Source organism: Carcharodon carcharias (genome assembly GCF_017639515.1).
Source record: "Carcharodon carcharias isolate sCarCar2 chromosome 35 unlocalized genomic scaffold, sCarCar2.pri SUPER_35_unloc_14, whole genome shotgun sequence".
Lineage (NCBI taxonomy): Eukaryota > Metazoa > Chordata > Chondrichthyes > Lamniformes > Lamnidae > Carcharodon > Carcharodon carcharias.
Window position 1 is genome coordinate 174,739 of NW_024470706.1, and position 15,041 is coordinate 189,779.

General features: G+C 53.4%; 1 protein-coding gene across 2 annotated transcripts in view; it reads left to right on the forward strand.

Annotated features, from left to right (window-relative positions):
• Positions 1–12,139, forward strand: part of LOC121274194 (microphthalmia-associated transcription factor-like) — a 30,732-nt gene extending 18,593 nt beyond the window's left edge. For both annotated transcript variants that reach the window (XM_041181390.1, XM_041181391.1), the window contains 4 exons: positions 2,354–2,410; positions 7,585–7,660; positions 8,430–8,577; positions 10,277–12,139. In XM_041181390.1, coding sequence (XP_041037324.1) covers positions 2,354–2,410; positions 7,585–7,660; positions 8,430–8,577; positions 10,277–10,678 — 683 coding nt within the window. In that variant the 3' untranslated portion in view covers positions 10,679–12,139. The remainder of the gene's footprint in view (positions 1–2,353; positions 2,411–7,584; positions 7,661–8,429; positions 8,578–10,276) is intronic.
• Positions 12,140–15,041: the final 2,902 nt, after the last annotated feature.

Below are 15,041 nucleotides of genomic sequence, written 5' to 3' on the forward strand. Positions count from 1 at the left end.
ACCTTCCCACTCCCTCACCTTCTCACTCCCTCACCTTCCCACTCCCTCACCTTCCCTCCCCTCCCTCACCTTCCCTCCCACTCCCTCACCTTCCCTCCCACTCCCTCACCTTCCCACTCCCTCACCTTCCCACTCCCTCACCTTCCCACTCCCTCACCTTCCCACTCCCTCACCTTCCCACTCCCTCACCTTCCCACTCCCTCACCTTCCCACTCCCTCACCTTCCCACTCCCTCACCTTCCCTCCCCTCCCTCACCTTCCCACTCCCTCACCTTCCCACTCCCTCACCTTCCCACTCCCTCACCTTCCCACTCCCTTACCTTCCCACTCCCTCACCTTCCCACTCCCTCACCTTCCCACCCGCTCACCTTCCCACTCCCTCACCTTCCCACTCCCTCACCTTCCCACTCCCTCACCTTCCCACTCCCTCATCTTCCCACTCCCTCATCTTCCCACTCCCTCATCTTCCCACTCCCTCACCTTCCCCCCTCCCTCACCTTCCCCCCTCCCTCACGTTCCCCTTCCCTCCCCTCCCTCCCCTCCCTCACCTCCCTCACCTTCCCTCCCCTCCCTCACCTTCCCTCCCCTCCCTTACCTTCCCTCCCCTCCCTCACCTTCCCTCCCCTCCCTCACCTTCCCTCCCCTCCCTCACCTTCCCTCCCCTCCCTCACCTTCCCTCCCCTCCCTCACCTTCCCTCCCCTCCCTCACCTTCCCTCCCCTCCCTCACCTCTCACCCTCACCTTCTCCCCCCTCCTCTTCACCTTCTCCCCCCCTCCTCCCTCACCATCTCCCCCCCCTCCTCCCTCACCATCTCCCCCCTCCTCCTCACCTTCTCCCTCCCCCTTCCCTCTCCTCTCTGTCCCTCTCTCTCTCTCAAAGCTGACACTCGAGTGAGAGACTGATGCACTGTCAGAGGAGGCATCTTTCAGCTGAAATTTTAAATGGAGGCCCAACCTGCCTGACCTGCTGGATGTAAAATATCCCATGGGCCTATTTTGTAGAGAAGCAGGAGTCTTATCTCCAGTGACCTGGAGCCAATATTTATCACTGTTACCATTGTAAAAACAGATGACCTCGTTATTATCACATTGCTGCATGTAAATTGACTGCATATATTACAACAGTGAGTACGCTTACTTCATTGGATGGGAAGTGCTTTAGGGCATGGTGTAGCTGTGAAAAGTGTTTAAGAAATGCAAGGCCTCTCCCCAATATCCAACCCCACCCTCCCCAAATTGGTAAAGCTCCCTCTACACTGTCCCCATCAAGCACTCCCAGGACAGGTACAGCATGGGGTTAGATACAGAGTAAACCTCCCTCTACACTGTCCCCATCAAACACTCCCAGGACAGGTACAGCATGGGGTTAGATACAGAGTAAACCTCCCTCTACACTGTCCCCATCAAACACTCCCAGGACAGGTACAGCACGGGATTAGATACAGAGTAAAGCTCCCTCTACACTGTCTGCATCAAACACTCCCAGGACAGGTACAGCACGGGGTTAGATACAGAGTAAAGCTCCCTCTACACTGTCCCCATCAAACACTCCCAGGACAGGTACAGCACGGGGTTAGATACAGAGTAAAGCTCCCTCTACACCGTCCCCATCAAACACTCCCAGGACAGGTACAGCACGGGGTTAGATACAGAGTAAAGCTCCCTCTACACTATCCCCATCAAACACTCCCAGGACAGGTACAGCACGGGGTTAGATACAGAGTAAAGCTCCCTCTACACCGTCCCCATCAAACACTCCCAGGACAGGTACAGCACGGGGTTAGATACAGAGTAAAGCTCCCTCTACACTATCCCCATCAAACACTCCCAGGACAGGTACAGTACGGGGTTAGATACAGAGTAAAGGTCACACTAAACTGTCCCCATCAAACACTCCCAGGACAGGTACAGCACGGGGTTAGATACAGAGTAAAGCTCCCTCTACACTATCCCCATCAAACACTCCCAGGACAGGTACAGCACGGGGTTAGATACAGAGTAACAATCCTTTGACATTGGTCCTATTGCAGCTTCAATTCATTGCCTCCTGCGCTGGTCCGGTCTGACTGTGATGGAGTGAGGATACTGTAGGTTTTGCCACTTGGAAACTGCGAGATGTCTAAACTTACTTACAGACCTTGTTGCCAGCTTGGAGGAGTAATTTCCTGCCGCTTACCTCTGTTTGACCAAGTCCAGGACCCAGGAGGTGTTACCTTTGCTGTTTGTCTCCTTTCTGGGGGGATTAGATTCTGCATGAATAGAACAGAGATATTGTGTTTTGGTGGGAGGACATGCAGTAACTGTCAGCCTGTTACCCATATTGTGTCTCAGTCTGTCTCTTGCTCTGTTACAGATGTTGATGTCAAAGCTTTAATTAAAGAACGACAGAAGAAAGACAATCACAATCTCAGTAAGTTTTGAACAGGGCTGCAGCTCCTCCCTCATTCCTGTCCCTCCTTCATTCCCATTTCCGCATTTAAATATAACCTCCTCCCCACCACGTTTGGTGGTTGGCATTTGATTGGCATATTTCTGGGGCACAGGGTAGCCTAGCCCAAGAGAGACAGAGCCCAAATTTGCAGGGATCTTTTTTAGCCATTTTGGAAAGTGAGGGAAATGGTCTTGGAGGTGTCGGTTTGTTGACCCTAAGCTCAGGATGGGAAAGTTACCGGTCAGATGTTGGTGGGGCTGAGAATAGGGCGGAGTCCTGTAGATTCTGAGGTTTCTTGGGGATAGAGTGTGAGATGGTTCAGTGGGTTTCGATTCCAGTATGGTGTGGGAGCTTAATGAGTAACGAGAGACGAAAGTGCAGAGGATTTAAGAGAACAGGTTTGGGGAACAAGCTATGCCCTCTAGCCGGTCTGGCAGTGAGAGGTGAAGGTGGGGAGTCGGCGGCTGGCCTGGGACACTCTGAGATGGCATGCGTGAGGGGATGAATGATCTTTGAGTTGTGAACAAGTCCCCCCGATTACCAGAGAAAGCACATTGCGGGGGAGGGTTGTGGTGAATGGGCAGGGTTCAACGAAGAATGTCGACTGGCAGGCACGTGGGTTGAAGGATGTCAGTCCCCAGGGCAGAGGGTGTGTGTGGTTCCGAGTGACAGTGACACAAAGATTCCAGGATCTTCTGCCTTGGCACAAGGCGGAGAAGGGAGTTGGCGGGGGGGAGGCCCTGTACGGAGTGAGGGGGGTGTCTCTGTGGGGAGTGAGGGGGATCTCTGTGGGGAGTGAGGGGGATCTCTGTGGAGAGGGAGGGGGTCTCTGTGGGGAGTGAGGTGGGGTCTCTGTGGGGAGTGAGAGGGTCTCTGTGGGGAGTGAGGTGGGGTCTCTGGGGAGTGAGGGAGGTCACTGTGGGGAGTGAGGTGGGGTCTCTGTGGGGAGTGAGGGGGATCTCTGTGGGAAGTGAGGGGGATCTCTGTGGGGAGTGAGGTGGGGTCTCTGTGGAGAGTGAGAGGGTCTCTGTGGGGAGTGAGGGGGATCTCTGTGGGGAGTGAGGTGGGGTCTCTGTGGGGAGTGAGGGGGGTCTCTGTGGGGAGTGAGGTGGGGTCTCTGTGGGGAGTGAGGGAGGTCACTGTGGGGAGTGTGGGAGGTCACTGGGGAGTGAGGGGGGTCACTGTGGGGAGTGAGGGGGATCTCTGTGGGGAGTGAGGGGGGTCTCTGTGGGGAGTGAGGTGGGGTCTCTGTGGGGAGTGAGGGGGATCTCTGTGGGGAGTGAGGTGGGGTCTCTGTGGGGAGTGAGGGGGGTCTCTGTGGGGAGTGAGGTGGGGTCTCTGTGGGGAGTGAGGGAGGTCACTGTGGGGAGTGTGGGAGGTCACTGGGGAGTGAGGGGGGTCTCTGTGGGGAGTGAGAGGGATCTGTGGGGAGTGAGGGGGATCTCTGTGGGGAGTGAGGGGGATCTCTGTGGGGAGTGAGGGGGTCTCTGTGGGGAGTGAGGGGGATCTCTGTGGGGAGTGAGAGGGTCTCTGTGGGGAGTGAGGTGGGGTCTCTGTGGGGAGTGAGGGGGATCTCTGTGGGGAGTGAGGTGGGGTCTCTGTGGGGAGTGAGGGGGGTCTCTGTGGGGAGTGAGGTGGGGTCTCTGTGGGGAGTGAGGGAGGTCACTGTGGGGAGTGTGGGAGGTAACTGGGGAGTGAGGGAGGTCACTGTGGGGAGTGTGGGAGGTCACTGGGGAGTGAGGGGGGTCACTGTGGGGAGTGAGGGGGGTCTCTGTGGGGAGTGAGGGGGATCTCTGTGGGGAGTGAGGGGGGGTCTCTGTGGGGAGTGAGGGGGATCTCTGTGGGGAGTGAGGGGGTCTCTGTGGGGAGTGAGGGGGATCTCTGTGGGGAGTGAGGAGGTCTCTGTGGGGAGTGAGGGGGATCTCTGTGGGGAGTGAGGTGGGGTCTCTGTGGGGAGTGAGGGGGATCTCTGTGGGGAGTGAGGTGGGGTCTCTGTGGGGAGTGAGGGGGGTCTCTGTGGGGAGTGAGGTGGGGTCTCTGTGGGGAGTGAGGGGGGTCTCTGTGGGGAGTGAGGTGGGGTCTCTGTGGGGAGTGAGGGAGGTCACTGTGGGGAGTGTGGGAGGTAACTGGGGAGTGAGGGAGGTCACTGTGGGGAGTGTGGGAGGTCACTGGGGAGTGAGGGGGGTCACTGTGGGGAGTGAGGGGGATCTCTGTGGGGAGTGAGGGGGGTCTCTGTGAGGAGTGAGGGGGATCTCTGTGGGGAGTGAGGGGGGGTCTCTGTGGGGAGTGAGGGGGGTCTCTGTGGGGAGTGAGGGTGGTCTCTGTGGGGAGTGAGGGTGGTCTCTGTGGGGAGTGAGGGGGGTCACTGTGGGGAGTGTGGGAGGTCACTGGGGAGTGAGGGGGATCTCTGTGGGGAGTGAGAGGGATCTGTGGGGAGTGAGGGGGATCTCTGTGGGGAGTGAGGGGGATCTCTGTGGGGAGTGAGAGGGGTCACTGTGGGGACTGAGGGGGGTCTCTGTGGGGAGTGAGGGAGGTCACTGTGGGGAGTGTGGGAGGTAACTGGGGAGTGAGGGAGGTCACTGTGGGGAGTGTGGGAGGTCACTGGGGAGTGAGGGGGGTCACTGTGGGGAGTGAGGGGGATCTCTGTGGGGAGTGAGGGGGATCTCTGTGGGGAGTGAGGGGGATCTCTGTGGGGAGTGAGGGGGATCTCTGTGGGGAGTGAGGGGGATCTCTGTGGGGAGTGAGGGGGATCTCTGTGGGGAGTGAGAGGGGTCTCTGTGGGGACTGAGGGGGGTCTCTGTGGGGAGTGAGGAGGGTCACTGTGGGGAGTGAGGGGGATCTCTGTGGGGAGTGAGGGGGATCTCTGTGGGGACTGAGGGGGGTCTCTGTGGGGAGTGAGGAGGGTCACTGTGGGGAGTGAGGAGGGTCACTGTGGGGAGTGAGGGGGATCTCTGTGGGGAGTGAGGGGGGTCTCTGTGGGGAGTGAGGGGGGGTCTCTGTGGGGAGTGAGGGGGATCTCTGTGGGGAGTGAGGGGGATCTCTGTGGGGAGTGAGGGGGATCTGTGGGGAGTGAGGGGGATCTCTGTGGGGAGTGAGGGGGATCTCTGTGGGGAGTGAGGGGGATCTCTGTGGGGAGTGAGGGGGATCTCTGTGGGGAGTGAGGGGGATCTCTGTGGGGAGTGAGGGGGATCTCTGTGGGGAGTGAGGTGGGGTCTCTGTGGGGAGTGAGGTGGGGTCTCTGTGGGGAGTGAGGGGGATCTCTGTGGGGAGTGAGGTGGGGTCTCTGTGGGGAGTGAGGTGGGGTCTCTGTGGGGAGTGAGGGGGATCTCTGTGGGGAGTGAGGTGGGGTCTCTGTGGGGAGTGAGGGGGATCTCTGTGGGGAGTGAGGTGGGGTCTCTGTGGGGAGTGAGGGGGGTCTCTGTGGGGAGTGAGGTGGGGTCTCTGTGGGGAGTGAGGGGGGTCTCTGTGGGGAGTGAGGTGGGGTCTCTGTGGGGAGTGAGGGAGGTCACTGTGGGGAGTGTGGGAGGTAACTGGGGAGTGAGGGAGGTCACTGTGGGGAGTGTGGGAGGTCACTGGGGAGTGAGGGGGGTCACTGTGGGGAGTGAGGGGGGTCTCTGTGGGGAGTGAGGGGGATCTCTGTGGGGAGTGAGGGGGGTCACTGTGGGGAGTGAGGGGGATCTCTGTGGGGAGTGAGGGGGGTCTCTGTGGGGAGTGAGAGGGATCTGTGGGGAGTGAGAGGGATCTGTGGGGAGTGAGGGGGATCTCTGTGGGGAGTGAGAGGGATCTGTGGGGAGTGAGGGGGATCTCTGTGGGGAGTGAGAGGGGTCACTGTGGGGACTGAGGGGGGTCTCTGTGGGGAGTGAGGGGGATCTCTGTGGGGAGTGAGAGGGGTCACTGTGGGGACTGAGGGGGGTCTCTGTGGGGAGTGAGGGGGATCTCTGTGGGGAGTGAGAGGGATCTGTGGGGAGTGAGGGGGATCTCTGTGGGGAGTGAGAGGGATCTGTGGGGAGTGAGAGGGATCTGTGGGGAGTGAGGGGGATCTCTGTGGGGAGTGAGAGGGATCTGTGGGGAGTGAGGGGGATCTCTGTGGGGAGTGAGAGGGATCTGTGGGGAGTGAGGGGGATCTCTGTGGGGAGTGAGAGGGGTCACTGTGGGGACTGAGGGGGGTCTCTGTGGGGAGTGAGGGAGGTCACTGTGGGGAGTGTGGGAGGTCACTGGGGAGTGAGGGGGGTCACTGTGGGCAGTGAGGGGGATCTCTGTGGGGAGTGAGGGGGATCTCTGTGGGGAGTGAGGGGGATCTCTGTGGGGAGTGAGGGGGATCTCTGTGGGGAGTGAGAGGGGTCTCTGTGGGGACTGAGGGGGGTCTCTGTGGGGAGTGAGGAGGGTCACTGTGGGGAGTGAGGGGGATCTCTGTGGGGAGTGAGGGGGATCTCTGTGGGGACTGAGGGGGGTCTCTGTGGGGAGTGAGGGGGGGTCTCTGTGGGGAGTGAGGGGGATCTCTGTGGGGAGTGAGAGGGATCTGTGGGGAGTGAGGGGGATCTCTGTGGGGAGTGAGGGTGATCTCTGTGGGGAGTGAGGGGGATCTCTGTGGGGAGTGAGGGGGATCTCTGTGTGGAGTGAGGGGGGTCTCTGTGGGGAGTGAGGGGGTCTCTGTGGGGAGTGAGGGGGATCTCTGTGGGGAGTGAGAGGGATCTGTGGGGAGTGAGGGGGTCTCTGTGGGGAGTGAGGGGGATCTCTGTGGGGAGTGAGGGGCATTCTCTATGGGGAGTGAGTGGGGTGTCACTGGGGGGAGTGAGGGTGTGTCACTGGGGGGAGTGAGGGGGGTGTCACTGGGGGGAATGAGGGGGGTGTCACTGGGGGGGTGTGAGGGAGCGAGGTGGGGTCACTGGGGAGGGAGGGAGGGAGCGAGCGAGGTGGGGTCACTGAAGTGGGAGGGAGTGAGGGGGATTGTCACTGGGGTGGCAGGGAGTGAGGTGGGGTCATTGGGGAGGGAGAGAATGAGGTGGGGTCACTGGGGACAGAGGAGGAGGCCCCAGTCACTGAGTGAGTGGTGGGGCTCTGTTGCTCTGAGCGGCCAATCCAATCTCAGGTCTAATTCTGTGGTGATATATGACTGTCTAGTGCTCACTGGTTTTCTCTTTTTTCTTTACTAGTTGAGCGAAGACGAAGATTCAATATCAATGATCGGATCAAAGAGCTGGGGGCCATGATACCAAAATCCAATGACCCGTAAGTTCCCTTATTAATGACAGAGGCTGCCAACCTACACTCTGGGAATTAGGGTGCTGAGGCCCGTCATGGAGCTGGTCTTGTGCAATGTCAGTTAACTAGCTCAAGGTAGGCCAGTTCTACAGTTAACACGCTCTACATTGTCCCCAACAAACACTCCGAGGACAGGTACAGCACGGGGTTAGATACAGAGTAAATCACACCCTACACTGTCCCCATCAAACACTCCCAGGACAGGTACAGCACGGGGTTAGATACAGAGTAAAGCTTCATCTACACTGTCTCCATCAAACACTCCCAGGACAGGTACAGCACGGGGTTAGATACAGAGTAAAGCTCTCTCTACACTGTCCCCATCAAACCCTCCCAGGGCAGCTACAGCATTGGGTTAGATACAGAGTAAAGCTCCCTCTACACCGTCCCCATCAAACACTCCCAGGACAGGTACATCACGGGGTTAGATACAGAGTAAAGCTCCCTCTACACTGTCTCCATCAAACACTCCCAGGACAGGTGCAGCTCTATTCAAGTAGGTGCTGGGGAATGGGCCGTGCTCATGAAAGGGTGGGAGGAGGAGGGCCTCGGTCACGAGGAGTGAGATCGTCCCAGGGAGGAGTTCATGTTGTCACTTTTCCACCAGTGAGGACTGGACATCCCTCTATTTTTAACGCTTTCACCTTGACGGCTGTTTTTGGGGAGTTTGATTTAGCCACAGAGTGTGAGCTGGTTGCTCTGAGTCTTGCTGACTTGCTCTGCCTTCCTCTTCCAGTGAGGCTCGCTGGAACAAGGGCACAATACTGAAGGCTTCCGTCGACTACATCCGGAAGCTGCAGAAGGAGAGCAACCGTTCAAAGGAACTGGAGATCCGGCAGAAGAAATTGGAGCATGCGAACCGGAACTTACTGCTGCGGATACAGGTGTGAACCTATGGGGCCTGCTCCCAGAATCCATGCACAGTGCGCTGCATGTTACTGGGCACAACTGGGATCGGAACCTCTCGCTGGGCTGTGTTTTTTTTAAATTCATTCATGGAATGTGGGCTTTGCTGGCTAGACCAGCATTTATTGCCCATCCCTAATTGCCCCTTGAGAAGATGGTGGTGGTGAGCTGCCTTTTTGAACCGCTGCAGTCCATGTGGTGTAGGTACACCCCCAGTGCTGTTAGGGAGAGAGTTCCAGGATTTTGACCCAGCGACAATGAAGGAACGGCCGATATATTTCCAAGTCAGGATGGTGAGTGGCTTGGCGGGGAACTTCCAGGTGGTGGTGTCCCCATGTATCTGCTGCCCTTGTCCTTCTAGATGGTGGTGGTCGTGGGTTTGGAAAGTGCTGTCTGAGGAGCCTTGGTGAGTTCCTGCAGTGTATCTTGTAGATGGTGCCCACACTGCTGTTACTGTGCGTCAGTGGTGGAGGGAGTGAATGTTTGTGGATGGGGTGCCAGTCAAACAGGCTGCTTTGCCCTGGACGGTGTTGAGCTTCTTGAGTGTTGTGGGCGCTGCACTCATCCGTGCAAGTGGAGAGTATTCCAGCACACTCCTGACTTGTGCCTTGTGGACAGGCTTTGGAGAGTCAGGAGGTGAGTTACTTGCTGCAGGATTCCCAACCTCTGAGCTGCTCTTGCAGCCACAGTGTTTATTTGGCTGGTTCAGTTCAGTTTCTGGTCAATGGTAACCCCCAGGATGTGATATATGATGGAATACTTGCCACTTGCCTGAATCAGTGCGGCACCAACAATGCCTGAAGCTCAAAACCATCCAGGGCAAAATATTCTGCTTGATTAGTACCCCAACTACCACTTTAAACATTCACTCCCTCCACCACCGCCACAGTAGCAGCAGTGTGTACCATCTACAAGATGCACTTGCAGCAACTCACAAAGGTTCCTTCAACAGCAGCTTCCAAATCCGTGACAGCTGCCACATAAAGGGACAAGGGCAGCAGACACATGGGGACACCAGCACCTGGACGTTCCCCTCCCAGTCACTCAGCATCCTGACTTGGAAATATATCACTGTTCCTGCACTGTCGCTGGGTCAGAATCCTGGGGCAGGAGGTTTAGGGGGGATGTGAGGGAAAACCTGTTTACCCAGAGGATGGTGAGGGTCTGGAATGTACTGCCTGGGAGGGTGGTGGAGGCGGGTTGCCTCACATCCTTTAAAAAGTACCTGGATGAGCACTTGGCACATCATAACATTCAAGGCTATGGGCCAAGTGCTGGTAAATGGGATTAGGTAGGTAGGTCAGGTGTTTCTCACGTGTCGGTGCAGACCCTGCACTGAGAGATTCTGAGATCTCTCCCTAACAGCACAGTGGGTGTACCTACACCACATGGACTGCAGCGGTTCAAGAAAGCAGCTCACCACCACCTTCTCAAGGGGCAATTAGGGATGGGCAATAAATGCTGGGCCCAGCCAGTGAAGCCCACACCCCATGAGAGAAGAAAAAAATTCAGGAGGTTTCAGCACATGACCTGAAACTGTTCTTTCATTGGCTGCTTCATGTGTCAATTGAGTAAAACTGGTTGTGCACTCCGCACTACTTGAAACCATTCTCTCTATCTCTCAGCATTTGTGTTGACAGCAGTAAACATTTCCTCTCTTCTCCCCTTTCCTGGCAGGAATTGGAGATCCAGGCCCGGGTTCATGGCCTGTCGCTTAGTTCCCCCTCGGGCCTCAACACTGCCCAGCTGGCAGCCCAGGTCATCAAACAGGAGCCCCAGCCCAGCCTGCAGAGTGGAGAGCCCTCGCAGCTGCCCAGCCTCCCCCAAGCAGCAGGCCCGAACTTGGGCCTTGGCCTTGGCCTGGACCTGGGGCTGATTGACCAGTCACTTGCCTTTGACTCCCTGGCTGACTTGCCTTTCCCGTTGAAGCTGGACTCTGGCCTGGGTGACATCCTGATGGACGACTCGCTGTCCCCAGTGGGAGCCGCTGATCCGCTGCTCTCCTCGGTCTCACCCGGTGCTTCGAAGGGCAGTAGTCGTCGCAGCAGCTTCAGCATGGAGGAGGAACCGGGATGTTAAAGAGACCACCTTCTAGAAACTTCCAGACATGTCAGCAACCTTCTAGAGACTTCCAGAGCTTTCAGTGACCTTCTAGAAACTTATAAAAACATCAACCTTTTTCTCTCCTTTCAATGGTTTTATTTTTTAAAAATGCTTTTTTTCCCCCTGTTTATCTTACTTTTATTCTAGTGAACTTGAATCTGTGGAGAGACCGGGAATCGAACCCGAAGTCAAACAAACAGAGGATCTCTCTTAAGATGATCTTTCAAAGGGAAAGTGTGCTTGATGATGATGATTTTTTTGGCTGGTGCTGTTTGGGGATGGGTGACTCTGGATCGATGTCGTCACTGCGACCATCCTCTCGTCCCACGGCAGGGTTTCATTTGGTGGCTGCCTGGCCCTTTCTTGACCATGCAACTTCCCAGCTGCCCCCCATCCACCCACCCAACTGCTCCTCCTCCTCCACACATTCTGAAGCAGCAAGGACCAGCTCCACCCCCAGCCTGTTAGCTGATCTCAACCAGTCTCTCCTGAACCCCAACCACCCCGGGTCCCTGCTTCTTAACCGTGTCCAGTGAACGTCCTGGCTGGGCTGTGATTTCTCTTCAAGTCATAAGAGTTTAAGAAATAGGAGCAGGATTAGGCCACTCAGTCTCTTGAACCCTCTCCAACCGCTATTCAGTAATTAAGTCATGGCTGATCTATGGTGACTTCGACTCCACTTTCCCTGCCTGCCAGCAGTAACCCTCGACTCCCATGTTGATTAAAAGTCTGCCTAACTCAGCCTTCAATAACCCAGCCTTCACTGCTTCCTGAGGAAGAGAATTCCACAGACTAATGACCCTCCAAGAAGAAATTCCTCCTCATCTGCGTTTTCAGTGGGAGACCCCTTATTCTGAAACTCTGCTCCCCTGGTTCTAGATAGCCCCATGTGGGGAAACAACCTCTCAGCATCCACCCTATCCAGTCCCCTCAGAATCTTCTATGATTCAATAAGGTCACCTCTCATCTAAATTCCACTGGGCATAAGGTCAACTTACTTTCTTCGTAAGACAAGCCATTCATTCCAGGAATCAGCTGAGTGAATCTTCTCTGGATTGCTTCCAATGCAAGCATGTCCCTCACTAAGTAAGGAGACCAAAATGTGCCTGTTTACCCTGGAACTCAATGGGGCTTAGGCGTGAAGACGAGACACACGGGTGAGTGAGTGAAATTTGTATCCCAGCTTTAGAGTGGTGGGGGGAGGGGCAGAAAAAGTCTGCTAACCTTTCCCTGCCCCTCCCCCCCACCGGTGTTTACTAACCAACTGGACCCATGGACTGCAGCTATACCAGCATGAGTGATGCGGGGATTATATAGTGACTGTAAGTGAGGATTTCTACTTTTAACGAGCAAAGAATCATTTTCATTATGTCAATGCCTGAATATGACGTTTATTCAGCTAGATCCGTTTAATAAACTTTTATACTCGAACCAAAACCTGTAGTCTTACTGATCCCTTGTGGTTGGTTGGAGGCAGGCAGAGGCGGAATGTAACTCCTGGGTAACTGAAGCAGGAGAGGAAACTAATCCACTGGAAGCCTGTACACACTTGCGTGTCCCCTCTCAGCAGCCACTTGCTCAGTCTGTCCAGCATCATATGATGATCACTAATAGATGCAATCAGGATTTCAGGAGAAACTATATCCAGAGAATGGTGAGAATTTGCAACTGGCTACCATAGGGATTGGTTGATGTGAATGGTATAGATGCATTTAAAGGGAAGCTGGATAAGCATGAGGGAGAAAGAAATAGAAGGATATGGTGATGGGCGAGATGGAGTCGGGGTGGAAGGAGGTCAGTGTGGAGCAGAAACCAGGAGCATAGAGCAGTTGGGCAGAATGGCCTGTGAGTTTTGCTGTAAATGCTTTTTAAAAGGCCCTTCCACTGGCCTTTCCCAAAATCAGTTTTAAACATTCCTATTATAGTCATTTATCATGTTTCTGACATCCTACCTATATGCGTTAAGTACTCCAGCTGGGACCTAACCAGTGTTTTCTAAAGGTTTAGCAGAATGTGCTGGCTTTTGTATTTCATTACCCTGTTATTAAAGCTAACTAGTTACTGACATGGGGCAGAGAGGCAGCACAGCACAAGAATTTTTATCAGGGACCCAACTATAGGTTAGCCTCGCCCCAATGCAGCCCCACCCTGTGATGATGTTTAGAACCATAGAAAAGTTACGGTGCCGAAAGAGGCCATTCAGCCCATCATGTCTGTCCAGGCCCGAAAAAGAAACTAGCCGCTCATTTTAATCACGCTTTCCAGCACCTGGTCTGTAGCCTTGCAGGTTACAGTGCTTCAGATGTAGATCCAAGTACCTTTTCAATGAGTTGAGCATTTAGACAGTGAATTCCAGATGCCCACCACCCTCTGGGTGAAAAAGTTTTTCCTCATGTTTTCTCTAATCCTTTTACCAATCCCCTTAAATCTATGCCCCCTAGTAAATTGGCCCCTCAGCTACTTTCACTCCTGTTTTATTTTTGTGTTTTTCCATAATGATGCTAAATCTGACTATTATGGTCACTATCTTCAAAATGGTACTTCATCCACTTGCCCACTTTCATTTCCTAAGACTAAATCTAGAATTGTACCACCTCTCATTGGGCTTTTTACTTGCTGGCTAAAAAAGTTCTCTTGAATGCAGTTCAAGAATTTTGCACCCGCTGTGCCCTTCACACTCTCCATATCCCAATTGATATTCAGGTAGTTGAAGTCCCCAACGATTACTGTCCTATTGTTTTTGCACTCAGAAATCTGCCTGCATATTTGCTCTTCTAACTCGCTTCCACTATTTGCGGGTCTATAGTACATTCCGAGCAGTGTGTTTGTTTCTCAGCTTAACCCACATGGCCTTATTTGATGCCTCATTTAGAATATCACCCCTCCTCCCAGCTGTAATTGATTCTTTAGCCCATAATGCTACACCCTCAGCTTTTTGTATCCCCCTCCCTACCCAGTCTGAAAATTTTACATCCAGGGATGTTGCGCTGCCATTTTTGACCCGCCTGAGGCAAGTTTCTGTTATAGCAATGATATCATGTTGCCATGTGTCTGTGTGCCCTTGTCTCATTTTAGCAGGGGCCTGAAGAAAGCTTTATGCACTCTGTTATAATGTGGCAGGTGATGTGCGCCAGCTGGACCAAATCCACAAGGGAAACTTGGCCACGCTATCACAATGGCTTTGTAATTTGTATTTATTACAAGGAGATGTGTGCACTTAATTCATAAGTAATGAGCCCACAAAGACCTTTTCGCGATTTGAAAAATTAAAGTAAAATATTAACAAAAGAAAAGATTTCAAGCATGGACATAAAATTACAGATATTCAATACTACAGCAAATCCTAAAATTCTTAATTAACTCTGAAATACATGCCCCTTTTAAGGCAACAGACCAAAATAGATTTTAAATTTAAAAAATAAGCCAGCAAGTTACCACAGCACCCACTCGACAGTGGAATTCCAAATGGCTTTCTCTAACTTCAGTCACTGGACACAGCAGACTTTTGCAAAAATGGTTGGAGGCTCCTTCACACACTCCTGTTAGATCTTACTTGGCCCCCCAACATGGTCTTTCATTTCCCATTATATATGTTTCTCTCTCTTTAATCTGTAAATTCCATTGTTCCCTATCTCTTTGCAAATTTTCATTCCCCATAATATGAAAACCTTTCATGTTTCCAAAATGACTTCTTTCCTTTTGGGAAAAGTAAACACACTGCTTGGCCCTGCTTATCTTACCGGTTGTAAACATCCTAACATCCCTTTGAAATTCAAACAATTCCTTCACTATCTAAAAATGCAAATTTCCTTCACACATTATATGCTAAGAACCCATCCATGTTTACTCATTAGCATTTCAAGTACCCTTCAACACCCAACTCCTTTTGATAACTTGCAGTCTAGTCAGTTAAATCACACACTGACAGAATCATCTGTACTCACCCCATGAACCTACTTTACAATAACCTAAAATAATATTCTGAAAGTTATTACAGTTTTGTAACAACTCTGATGGTTTCACCAGCTCCTGTGTGTTCCAGATTGTGAAGTATTCCCAATGCTGTGACGTCGATGCAGAAGATGGACCCAGTCTGTGCTTGAGGGCTAGAGATAATCACAGAGGACCAAACCCTTTCTGTCAATCCCAGGATCAAACCCCATCGTGTACTCAGTCACAAGCCACTCCTTTTGATCATTTCAAGCTTGTAGTCCAGCTGACTCCAATTCTAGATCCCATAGAGAATCGTCCATACTCACCCCTAAAAACCCATTTTATAATAGCCCACAATAACATTATGAAATTTATTTTAGTTTTGTAATGCATCCATCTTTATAGA